The 12800-nt window shown below is 47.9% G+C and overlaps 1 protein-coding gene across 1 annotated transcript in view; it reads left to right on the plus strand.

The window, feature by feature from the left end:
• Window positions 1-12800, plus strand: part of DNAI2 (dynein axonemal intermediate chain 2) — a 45612-nt gene that overhangs the window by 10825 nt on the left and 21987 nt on the right. Inside the window, exons 3-7 of the mRNA XM_026456773.1 lie at window positions 313-474; window positions 2254-2375; window positions 4854-4996; window positions 6287-6400; window positions 6837-6903. Of these exons, the coding sequence (XP_026312558.1) occupies window positions 313-474; window positions 2254-2375; window positions 4854-4996; window positions 6287-6400; window positions 6837-6903 (608 nt within the window). The remainder of the gene's footprint in view (window positions 1-312; window positions 475-2253; window positions 2376-4853; window positions 4997-6286; window positions 6401-6836; window positions 6904-12800) is intronic.

Raw genomic sequence — 12800 nt, forward strand, 5'->3', positions numbered from 1 at the left:
TCTTTGGATTCTCACAGAGCAGATGGACAGGCTTCTCCAGTCCATTAGAATTCAGATAACGTCAAAACTGGATTTTCATGACCACAGCTACCAGTTGCAAAGCTGCTTAGCTCCACAGGGTTGCGCTGTTGCAGCTACCTGTGCCCACCTGAGCACCAGGAATTTCCTCACCTGCATCTGAAAATACTGTGGCTTTGGCCAGGGCCTCAGCATCCAGCCCTGGGAGCCCACATGGGACCTGGATTGCAGAAGCGGCCAAGGGTTTAGGAGTATACCAGGGTGACATCTTTCCTCCTGCGGCTCTCTGTTTAGGCCAACACGGAGCGGTTTGAGATGGAGACCCGGGGAGTTAACCATGTCGAGGGGGGCTGGCCCAAGGACGTGAACCCCCTGGAGCTGGAGCAGACCATCCGTTTCCGGAAGAAGGTGGAGAAAGATGAGAACTACGTGAACGCCATCATGCAGCTCGGCTCTGTAAGGCTTCCTCCCCACCCCAGCTGCGAAAGCCCCATCTAGCACTGCAGCTCCCCGAGGGGGGCAGTGCCCCAGCTGTGCCTGGCCCTCCCTGTGAGGCTCGTGTGGATGCTGGGGTAGGGGACCAGCTGCTGCCTCAAGGAGCCTTCTGTCTGGGAGCAGGCAGAGGTCCCAATCGCAGACCAACAGGGAAGGCAGGCAGGTACAAGGGCTGACCAGGCATTAGGAGGAGGCTGACCTTGGGCAAAGGTGACCCCCAAGGTGCCCCAGCCAGCAGCCAATAGGGATCATTCATTCATTTGACAAATTCAGACTGAGCTTCAAGCTTCTGCCAGGCACAGTAGAGGCTGCAAAATGAATCTCACGTAATTGTTCTACCTAATTGCCAGTGCAAAAAAAAAAATTGTTTTAAGGAAAAAGAAATTTTAAATTTAAATTAAAAGAAAAAGAATCTCTTATGCGTCCTGTCCCAAAGAGTTTGCAGTCCATTGGAGGTCGAAGACAAATACAGAGACATCACCAGATAACACAAAAAGAAAGAAATGCTGAAAGAGAAGGGTGACTTGTCCTTTTACTCCATGAGGAGGCAGGGTCAATCTCCTGCTGAGGGGATCAGGAAGAAGTGGCAGGGCTTGGTTGTCCTTTGGTGGACATTTACAATAAAGGGGTAAAGGGGAGGGCATTCTGGGTGGAGGAACCAGCTGTCTGCAAGGACAGGAAGAAGGAGATGAGTGCCATATATATACACACATATATGTACACACACACACACATATATGGTGAGTGATTAAATATATATATTATTTTATACACACACACACATATATATATATATGGTGAGTGATTAATAATTTTGTTTGGGCTGGGCTTGGTGGCTCACACCTGTAATCCCAGCACTTTGGGAGGCCGAGGCAGGCAGATCACTCGAGCTCAGGAGTTTGAGCCAATATAGCAAAACCCCATCTCTACTAAAAATACAAAGATTAGCCAAGTGTGGTGGCGCATGCCTGTAGTCCCAGCTACTCGGGAGGCCGAGGCAGGAGAACTGCTTGAACCTGAGAGACAGAAGCTGCAGTGAGCCCAGATCGCACCCCTGCACTCTAACCTGGGCGGCAGAGCAAGACACTGTCTCAAAATAATAATAATAATAATAATTTTGTTTGGCTAGCATGGTGTTCTTCAACCTTTTTTTCATTATTGCCCCTCGTGTTTTTTCTAATGGCCTCCTACCTCCATAAAATGTTTGTTGCTGTTGTTGTTATTGAGACAGAGTCTCGTTCTGTCACCCAGGCTGGAGTGCAGTGGCGTGATCTTGGCTCACTGCAATCTCCACCTCCCGGGTTCAAGCAATTCTCCTGCCGCAGCCTCCCAAGTAGCTGGGATTACAGGCGCCTGCCACTATGCCTGGCTAATTTGCTTTTGTATTTTTGGTAGAGGTGGGGTTTCACCATGTTGGCCAGGCTGGTCTCAAACTCCTGGCCTCAAGTGATCCAAAAGTGCTGGGATTACAGGCGTGAGCCACCGCACCCGGCCCATCAAATGTTAATGCCATAGACATACGGTATATCTGTTCATGCGCTGCGTGTATTTCTATGCTTTGTACATAAAAAGTAATATTATTTTACCCCGAAGAACCAATTGAAAATTCCCCCATTGAAAGCACATGGTTAAGTGGATGGGAAAAGGCTATGACCTGTCCCTCCCAGACTCCATTGCAGGCCTGGGCAATCTGAAAGGACCTCCCCTTACCACTAAGAACTTCCGACGTGTCCCCCCTAGATCATGGAGCACTGCATCAAGCAGAACAACGCCATTGACATCTATGAAGAGTATTTCAACGACGAGGAGGCCGTGGAAGTGATGGAGGAGGCCCCTTCAGCTAAAACCATCAATGTTTTCAGGTAGCACCATAGCCAGGCAGGTGTCTGGCCACCCTCGGTCACCCCCATGCATGGGCGCCCCCAAAGGCAACTCCTTGCCAGTTGCTGCGTGCCCTGGGTGCAGCACTCTCTGTGCTCTGGGCTTGATAAGCCACACGGTGATAAGGCGCCCAGCAGAGAAGTGGCCCTGCTCTGGGGGCGGGTCTGGTTGATGGAGAGGGAGTACAGACTCCAGAGAAAGTGAAATTGCCACTCTGTGTACAAGTGGGGCGTGTTCTTGCAGTGTAGAGTAAGTGCAAGTACCAAGCGTGAGCAGCTAGCGGCACTGTGGGCCAACAGGCCCCCGCTGTGGCCTGCACTCATGCGAGTATATCCGTGAATAACCCCAGAGGATAGCAATTTGACATGAGGGATTCATCCCACGGGTGTGTGTGTGTGTGTGTGTGTGTGTATGTGTGTGAAATCACCATAGGTGTGGATATTCACTGCAGAGGATGTGTACCAGCCAAAGACTAGAACAAGCTAACTCCATTTATAGGGAACTGGTTCTAGCAGTTCTGCTACACTCACATGACGGAATGCTATGCAGCTGGGAAAATGAGCGGGGCAGTCTGGGCGTGGTGGCTCATGCTTGTAATCTCAGCACTTTGGGGGCACATCACCTGAGGTCAGTTTGAGACCAGCCTGGCCAACATGGCGAAACCCCATCTCAACTAAAAATACGAAAATTAACTGGGTGTGGTGGCACACGCCTGTAATCCCAGCTACTCGGGATGCTGAGGCAGGAGAATCACTTGAACCCGGGAGGCGGAGCTTGCAGTGAGCGGAGATCGCACCCCTGCACTCCAGCCTGGGCAATGGAGGGAGACTCTCTCTCAAAAAAAAAAAGAGCAGTGCAACTTCTTATGTGCTGATATGGAGTCATTTCCAGGATTCAGTATGGAAACAAAGCCGGTGCAGAACAGGGTGTGCAGAGTGCCACTTTTTGTGGCAGTCCCCAACTTAAACCATTTTTTGACTTTGCAAGGGTGCAGAAGCAATACAAATCCAGTAGAAACCGTACTTCAGGTACCCGTACAACCATTCTGGTTTTTGCCGTCAGTACAGTATTCAGAAAATTACATGAGCTGTTCACCTTTATGTTATAAAACAAGCTTTGTGTTAGGTGATTTTGCCCAGCTCTAGGCTAATATAAGTGTTCTGAGCACGTAGGCTCGACTAAGATGTGATGCTAGGTCGGTGAGGTGTATTCAATGCATTTTCAGCTCCTGGTATTTCCAACTTACTATGGGTTTATCAGATGTAGCCAACATCATTAGTCAAGGAGCATCTCTATATGTGTATAAATGTATGCATACGTGTATGTGTGTATATATGTGTATATGTATGTTTACATGCTTGATGTGAGGAGAATATCTGTGATTTTGGACTTCTGGCGTCCGGAACTGTGAGAGAATCAATTTCTGTTGTTTGAAGCCACCCAGTTTGTGGGACCTCATTGCAGCAGCCCCAGGAATTGAATACCCATCCCAGAGCACCTTTGTAGGGTGCACAAAAGAAGTTGATAGGAAGGAGAGCTTGGGAACAGGGATGGGGAGAGGACTGGGGAAGAAGGACTCCTCGGCCTTGAAGACTGTGTAAGGAGTTGCAGAAAGTGGGTGGAAGTGAGAAGGACCGTGCTCTGTGGCCTCAGTTTTGACCATGAAGAAAAAAGCAAGGCTGTCCAATCAGATGAGTGGAGATGAGCAGGAGGCTGGAATAGAGCAGTGGGAGGTGCCGGGGGAATGTGGAGGGGAAGCCTCTGGACCTGGGGCAGGGGTCAGACCTCGGGTCTGGCAGATGCAGGACTAGAGGAGTGAAAGGTGTTTTGGAAATGACTTGCCTCAGATCCCAACTCTGGGGAATTTCACTACCACAGCTGACTTAGGGGCCTGGGAAGGACCTAGCCCAGTCTCAGCACAGCAAGAAAGAACTCTTCTGAGGCAGGGCTGACTCATGGTGTGCAAGCAGGGCCAATGGCTGTCAGCAAGGGGTGTGCAGGAGAGGGCACAGCGGGACAGAGGCTGCCCTTCCTGTTGCCCTCTAGCGCTGCTGGGCTCTGACCTCATATATGGACCAACTGAGCAGGATGATGCGTTGGAAATCATTCAAGGGGCCGGACGTGGTGGCTCACGCCTATAATCTTAGCACTTTGGGAGGCCGAGGTGGGTGGATCATCTGAGGTCAGGAGTTTGAGACCAGCCTAGGAAACACGGTGAAACCCCGTCTCTAATAAAAATACAAAAATTAGCCGGGCGTAGTGGTATGCACCTGTAATCCCAGCTACTCGGGAGGCTGAGGCGGGAAAATCGCTTGAACCCAGGAGGCAGAGGTTGCGGTGAGCCGAGATTATGCCACTGCCTGGGGGACAGAGCAAGACTCCATCTGACAAAAAAAAAAAAAAGGAGAAATTGGGGAGCCTCACATTCCGCCTTTTGCTCTCTTCCCTCTCCCCTGCAGGGACCCCCAGGAAATCAAGAGGGCTGCCACGCACCTCTCCTGGCACCCCGATGGCAACAGGAAGTTGGCAGTGGCATACTCCTGCTTGGATTTTCAGCGGGCGCCTGTGGGCATGAGCAGTGATTCATACATCTGGGACCTGGGTGAGAAGCAGCGGGGTCCTGGGAGGACTGAGGGCTGGGACCAGCACAAGCCGAGGAGTGGGAGGGAGGGGGAGGAGGTCAAGGACACTCACGGGGTTGGTACCTCAAGGGAGGGGCCCGCAGTCGAGGAGGAAGCCACTCTTCTCCTTCCTCCCTTGTCTGGTTTCAGGCAGAGCTAAGCAGAGTCAAATCAGAAGCCAGAAACCCCCTCCAATTCCATATTCTGAGTTCGAGGCATGAAGACCTGACCCCACGGGATCTCAATTCTTAGCTCCTAAAGAGCATATCAGGCTGGGCGCGGTGGCCCATGCCTGTAATTCCAGCACTTTGGGAGGCCAAGGCAGGCGGATCACCTGAGGTCAGGAGTTCAAGACCAGCCTGGCTAATATGATGAAACCCCATCTCTACTAAAATTACAAAAATTAGCTGTGCTTGGTGGTGGGTGCCTGTAATCCCAGCTACTTGGGAGACTGAGGCAGGAGAATCGCTTGAACCCAGGAGTCAGAGGTTGCAGTGAGCCGAGATCATGCCGCTGCACTCCATCCTGGGTGACAGACAGAGCAAGACTCTGTCTCAATGACAACAAGAAAAAAGAGTGTATGGAAAGAGTGCCCAGCAGACTGAGAAGGGACTCAGGGCAGTGGAATGGAACTTTGGGCTTCGTGCCGTCTGTCCTCACACTTGCCTTTAATTCACGGCCTGCAGGAGCAGCGTGTCCCTTTATTAGCACAAACCATTGTCTACAGAAGGGCTGGCAAGACGCGGGCAGGGAGAGGCTGGTGATGGCTTCACGCTCTCCAGCTTCCCTTCATTGGCAGCATTATTAAAATAAACGTGTAGGTGCCAGGCACAGAGCTAACGCCCGACACCCCAGCAGCTCAGTGAGTTCTGGCAGCAGCCCCATGGGGTGGACTCCGTCATTATCTGCAGTCCAGAGACCTGGTTTGAAGAAACTGGCAGAGAGTTGACTTTACGTAAAAACCTTAGTGTCAAAACCTCGTTTGACACCAAACCTGGGAATTGGACTAGAAATATAATTATCACACACATAGGCACACCCCAGTCCTGTTCACCAAAAATAAAAACCATCAGCAAAGCCCCTAGGTCAAGAATGCCAGATTCTGGCCAAGGTGGACCAGGGGGTGCAGCCTGGGGAAAGACTGGAGGGGCTGCCAGGCTCCCCACCCCCGCCACCATGTCCCCGCTACCCACCCATAGAAGGGGTGAAACTTGCTGATCCTGTCCTTTTCTCTCCAAGCCTGATGGGATATTTTTTTTTCTGCTTTATAGAAAACCCCAACAAGCCTGAACTTGCTCTGAAGCCATCATCTCCACTTGTTACCTTGGAGTTCAACCCCAAAGATTCCCACGTGCTCCTGGGTGGCTGCTACAATGGACAGATAGGTAAGGAGGGACCCGGGCTTTTTTTGTTTTTTTTGTTTTTTGTTTTTAAGATGGAATTTCACTCCTGTTGCCCAGGCTGGAGTGCAGTGGTGCAATTTCGGCTCACTGCAACCTCCGCCTCCTGGGTTCAAATGATTCTCCTGCCTCAGCCTCCCGAGTCACTGAGATTACAGGTGCCTACCACCACGCCTGACTAATTTTTTTGTTATTTTTAGTAGAGACGGGGTTTCACCACGTTAGCCAGGCTGGTCTCACACTCCTGACCTCAGTTGATTCACCCACCTGGGCCTCCCATAGTGCTGGGATTACAGGTGTGAGCCACTGCGCCTGGCCGGGACCCAGGCTCTTAGAGCCAATCCTGCTGCTGTAGAGCAGAGCCCACGTGGAAGCCTGGATTTGGCCATAGAAGACTAAGTGGGGTGGGGACCTCCCATAGCTGACCAATTGCAGACACGGGTGAGGCAGGTTCAGCTGACACCTCAGCAGTGTCTCCTGTTACTACTGTAAGTCTAAAATTAGCTCAAAATAAACAGTTTTTAAAAACTATAGTTCGAGTAAAATCAGACAATATTTGACTAGGGGCTGCCATAAAGGGATGATGAGAGCATTGGGGAGCCTCATTTTGGGAGAGGCAGCCTGGGAAACTTACATACTAACGGATATGGATCATACTGGCCTTGTATAATGAGCTGGGAAGTGTTCCCTTCTGGAAGTTTGTGAAGAATTGGTATTAATTCTTTTTCTTTTCTTTTCTTTTTTTTTTGAGATGGAGTCTAGCTCTGTCACCCAGGCTGGAGTGCAGGGGCGCGATCTCGGCTCACTGCAGCCTCTACCTCTCCGATTCAAGTGACTCTCCTGCCTCAGCCTCCCAAGTAGCTGGGATTAGTCTCATGTCACCACGCCTGGCTAATTTTTGTCTTTTTTCAATAGAGTTAGCGTTTCACCGTGTTGGCCAGACTGTTCTCAAATTCCTGACCTCAAGTGATCCTCCCTCTTTGGCCTTCCAAAGTGCTGGGGTTACCAGTGTGAGCCACCATGCCTGGCTGGTATTAATTCTCGAAATGTTTGGTAGAACTCATCAGTGAAGCCATCTGGTCTCTGGCTTTTCTTTATTGGAAGCTTAAAAGTTACGATTCCGTCCCTTTACTTGTTATAGATCCTCTTCACATTTTCTGTTTCTTCTTTACTTGGTTTTGGTAGTTTCTGTCTTTCTAGGAACTTTTCCATTTCATCAAGTTGTCTAGTTTGTTGACATATAATTGTTCACAATATTGCCTGATAATCATTTTCTTTTCTTTTTTTTTTTTTTTTTTAGACGGAGTTTTACTCTGTTGCCCAGGATGGAGTGCAGTGGTGCAATCACGCCTCATTGCAGCCTCGACCTCCTGGGCCCAAGCCATCCTTTAACCTCAGCCTCCCGAGTAGCTGGGACTACAGGCGTGTGCCACCATGCTGGGCTAATTTTTGTAGTTTTTGTAGTCACAAGGTTTCATCATGCTGCCCGCGCTGGTCTTAAACTCCTGGGCTCAAGCGATCCGCCCACCTCGGCTGGCCTCCCAAAGTGCTGGGATGAACCACCACGCCTGGCCTGATTTCAATCTTTTAAAATTCATTGAGACTTGTTCTATGGCCTAGCATATTGTCTATCCTGGAGAATGTTCCATGAGCACTTGAGAAGACTATATTCTGCTTATTGTCCAGTGGAGTTTTCTATAGATGTCCAGGAGGTCTTGTCTATAGTGCTGGTCAAGACTTCTATTCCCTTGTTGATCTTTCACCTAGTAGCTATGTCCATTATTGAAGGTAGGATACTGACGTCTGCCATTATTATTGTTGACTTGTCTATTTCTCCTTCAATTTTGTCAGGTTTTGCTTCCTGTATGTTAAGGCTGTGTTATTAAGTACATGCACATGTTTATAATTCTTAAGTTTTCCTAGTGAATTAACCCTTTTATCAGTATATAATGTCTTTATTTGTCTCTAGTAGCATTTTTCATCTCAAAGTCTGTCTGTCTTTGAGACAGGCACTCCAGCTCTGTTTGGTTACCGTTTACATGGTATATCTTTCCCCATCCTTTTACTTTTAACCTGTTTGCCTCTTTGAATCTAAAGTATGTCTCTTGTGGCCAGGTGCGGTGACATGTACCTGTAATCCCAGCTACTTGGGAGGCTAAGGCATGAGAATCGCTTGAACCTGGGAAGCTGAGATTGCAGTGAGTCGAGATCATGCCACTGAACTCCAGCCTGGGCAACAGAGCGAGACTACATCTCAAAAAATTAAAAAGTAAATAAATAAATAAAGTATGTCTCTTGTAGATTACATGTAGCTGGCATACAGGTGAATCATAGATTGTTTGTTTGTTTGTTTGTTTTTTGAGACAGAATCTCACTCTGTCACCCAGGCTGGAGTGCAGTGGCGTGATCTCAGCTCACTGCAACCTCCGCCTCCTGGGTTCAAGTGATTCTCCTGCCTCAGCCTCCCTAGTAGCTGGGATTACAGGTGCCGGCCACCACGCCTAGCTAGTTTTTGTGCTTTTGAGATGAGGTTTTACCATGTTGGCCAGGTTGATCTCAAATTCCTGGCCTCAAGCGATGTGCCCACCTCAGCCTCCCAAAGTGCTGAGATGACAGGCATGCACCACCGTGCCCAGCCTGGATCATGGTTTTTTTCCTTTTAATCTATTCTGTCAATCTCTGGTTTTAAGTGGAGAGTTTAATCTATTTACATTAATTTAATTACTGATAAAGTTTACATCCGCCATTTTGCTTTTTTTTTCTGTATGTCTTAAATCTTTTTGTTCTTTCTCCATAACTGCCTTCTTTTGTGTTACATATTTTCTAGTGTACCATTTTAATTCCCTTATCGTTTCTTTTTTTTCTTTTCTTTTTTTAGAGACAAGGTCTCACTCTGTCACCCAAGCTGGAGTGCAGTGCCATGATCATAGCTCACTGCAGCCTCAAACCCCTGGGCTCAAGCAATCCTCCCACCTCAGCCTCCCAAGTAGCTGGGATGACAGGTGCACATCACCACACCCAACTACTTTTTTATTTTTTAATTTTTGTAGAGATGGGGTCTTGCTATGTTGCCCAGGCTGGTCTCGAACTCCTGGCCTCAAGCAATTCTCCCACCTTGGCCTCCTAAGGTGCTGGGATTTCAGGCGTGAGCCACTGCACCCAACTTCAGCTGTTGATCTTATTGATGATCCCATGTATGTTATGAGTCATTTTTCTCTTGCTGCTTTCAAGAGTCTCTGGCTTCAGCTTTGATTATGATGTTTCTAGGTATGGATATCTTTGAGTTTATTCCACTTGGAATTCATTGAGTTTCTTGGATGTGTAGATTTTTTTTTAAACAAATCAAATATGGCTGGGCACGGTGGATCATGCCTGTAGTCCCAGCACTTTGGGAGGCCGAGGCAGGCAGATCACGAGGCCAGGAGATCGAGACCATCCTGGCTAACCTGGTGAAACCCCATCTCTACTAAAAGTACAAGAAATTAGCTGGGTGTGGTGGTGGGCACCTGTAGTCCCAGCTACTCGGGAGGCTGAGGCAGGAGAATGGCATGAACCTGGGAGGCGGAGCTTGCAGTGAGCCGAGATCACGCCACTGCACTCCAGCCTGGGCAACAGAGCAAGACTCTGTCTCAAAAAAAAAAAAAAAAAATCAAATATGGAATATTTACAACCATTATTTATTCAAATATTCTTTCCTACCCTTTCTCTCCTCTCCTTCTGTGACTTCCATTATGTGTATGTTGGCATGCTTGATGGTGTCCCATAGGTCTTTAGACTCTGTTTTTCTTTGTTCTCTTTTGTTTCTCGTCCTCAGACTACATAATCTCAATTGGTCCATCTTCACATTCAGTGATTCTTCTGCCTGCTCAAATACGCCATCCTGTAGCTTCTCTACTATATTTTTATTTTGGTTAATGACTCCAGAATTTCTATTTTGTTCTTTCTTTTAAAAATAATTTCTGTCTTGTTCGGATGTGGTAGCTCATGCCTGTAATCCTAGCACTTCGGGAGGCTGAGGTGGGAGGATTACCTGAACTCAGGAGTTCAAGACCAGCGTGGGCAGCATGGTCAAACCCTGTCTCTAGTAAAATACAACAACAACAACAAAAAAATCAGCCAGGTGTGGTGGAGTGTGCCTGCAATCTCAGCTACTTGGGAGGCTGAGGCAAGAGAATTGCTTGAACCCAGGAGGCGGAGGTTGCAGTAAGCTAAGATTGTGCCCCTGCACTCCAGGCTGGGCAACAAAGCGAAACTCTGTCTTCAAAAATAATAATGATAATAATTTTTGTCTATTTGTAATTTTTATTTGGTGAGATATCATCTCAGGCTTTTCTTTAGTTCTTTCAATGTGACTTCCTTCTTTGAACATGTTTAGCACAGCTGATGTGAGGCCTTTGTCTAGTTAGTCCAACATCTGGGCTTCTTGGGGACAGTCTCTATTTATTGCTTTTTTATTCCTGTGTTTGGGCCACACATTTGTATTTCTTGGCATGTCTTATAACTTTTTTTATTAAAAACTATACTTTTTGTATGATTTAATGTGGCAACTTTGCAAATCAGATTGACATACCTCCCAGAGTTTGTGCTGTTGCTGTTTGTTGTAGTTGTTCTTTGTTTCATTAATGAATTTTCTTAGCTAGTTCTGGAAAGTCTGTATTCTCTGTCACGTGTGACCACTTACAGTCTCTGCTTAGCTTAGTGATTAGTTAATGATTGGACAAAGATTTCCTTAAGCATTTGTCACCAAAAAATCTCCCTTTCTCTGCCAAGGGGCTCTGTGTGCATGTGTGAGCATGCCTTCACACCCAGCCAGGCAGTTGTCAACTCTGCCTTAGTGTCTGTGCAGAGATGAGGTCAGCCAGAGATGAGAGTTTAGGGATTTATCAGCTTTCTTGAGCATGACACAGCCCTGGGCGTGTACCCAGCACTATCCATGCTTGTGACTTTCTAGACGCCTAGGAATACATCAGATCTTTTCAAAGCCCCATGGACACATCACGCTTCAGCTTTTCCTTTTATTTATCTACTTTTGTTGTTTAAAGTTAATAGAGGCTGAGCACAGTGGCTCACGTCTGTAATCCTAACACTTTGGGAGGCTGAGGCAGGAGGATCGCCTGAGTTCAGGAGTTTGAAACTAGCCTGGGCAGCATAGTGAGATCTTGCCTCTAAAGACAGAGAGAGAGAGAGAGAGAGGGAGGGAGGGAGAGAGAGAGAGAGAGAAAAATTGGGACAGGGTCTTGCTATGTTGAACAGGTAGGTTGTGAACTCCTGGCCTCAAGCAGTCCTGCCTCGGCCTTCCAAAGTACAGGCGTGAGCCACTGTACCCGGCCCAGCTTTTCCTTTTAAGCTTTTTCATCGGTCTATTCCTTGTCCCACCTGTTATCCACTGCCTCAGGAAGCTGCAAAGTTAGTCAGTTGCCTGCAATTACACCCTGATGAAAAGACTTTTCACACCAGGCAAAGGCTGAACCAAGTCAATTACAGCCAACCTTGCAAGAGGAGCCTTATCAGGGAACCACCAGACACTCAGACAATGACAGTTCTTTGGGCATGAGACTTGAAAGGAGCTCCAGCCCCATTCTGCTCCCTCTTGTGGCGCCAGGCTGCTGTTTTTCATCAGGAGTGCAGGATGTGAATTTTCAAGGCCACCACGGAACTGCAGTGTGTGCAATCTTAACTAGGGCAAGTGAAAATGCCACTGTTTTTACCAAGATTCTACTGTTTTTCTTGAATAAACATTCTCCTGACTGCCCTAAGCCTCTGGCTAATTTCCAGAGTTCTGAAAAAGTTGATTCTGACCATTTTTGCCAGTTTTCTCACTGCTATTATGGAGGAGATAATTTTTGGAGGTCCTTACTTCACGGATTTTGCTGATGGCACACCTGGAAAACTGATTTTTTTTTTTTCCTTGAGATGGAGTCTTGCTGTGTCGCCCAGGCTGGAGTGCAGTGGCCCGATCTTGGCTCACTGCAAGCTCCACCTCCTGGGTTCATGCCATTCTCCTACCTCAGCCTTCTTTATAGCTGGGACTACAGGTGCCCGCCACCATGCCAAGCTAATTTTTTGTATTTTTTTTAGTAGAGACGGGGTTTCACTGTGTTAGCCAGTATGGTCTAAACCCCTGACCTCGTGTTACGCCTGCCTCTGCCTCCCAAAGTGCTGGGATTACAGGCATGAGCCACCGCGCCCAACCTTTTTTTTTTTTCTTTTTTTTTTTTTTTTGAGACAGAATCTCGCTCTGTCACCCAGGCTGGACTGCGGTGATGTGATCTCAGCTCACTGCAACCCTCGCCTCCTGGGTTCAAGAGATCCTCCTGCCTCAGCCTCCCCAGTGGCTGGTGCATGCCACCGCACCTGGTCAATTTTTTTTTTTTTTTTTTTTTTT

Source organism: Piliocolobus tephrosceles, chromosome 16, assembly GCF_002776525.5.
Source record: "Piliocolobus tephrosceles isolate RC106 chromosome 16, ASM277652v3, whole genome shotgun sequence".
Taxonomy (NCBI): domain Eukaryota; kingdom Metazoa; phylum Chordata; class Mammalia; order Primates; family Cercopithecidae; genus Piliocolobus; species Piliocolobus tephrosceles.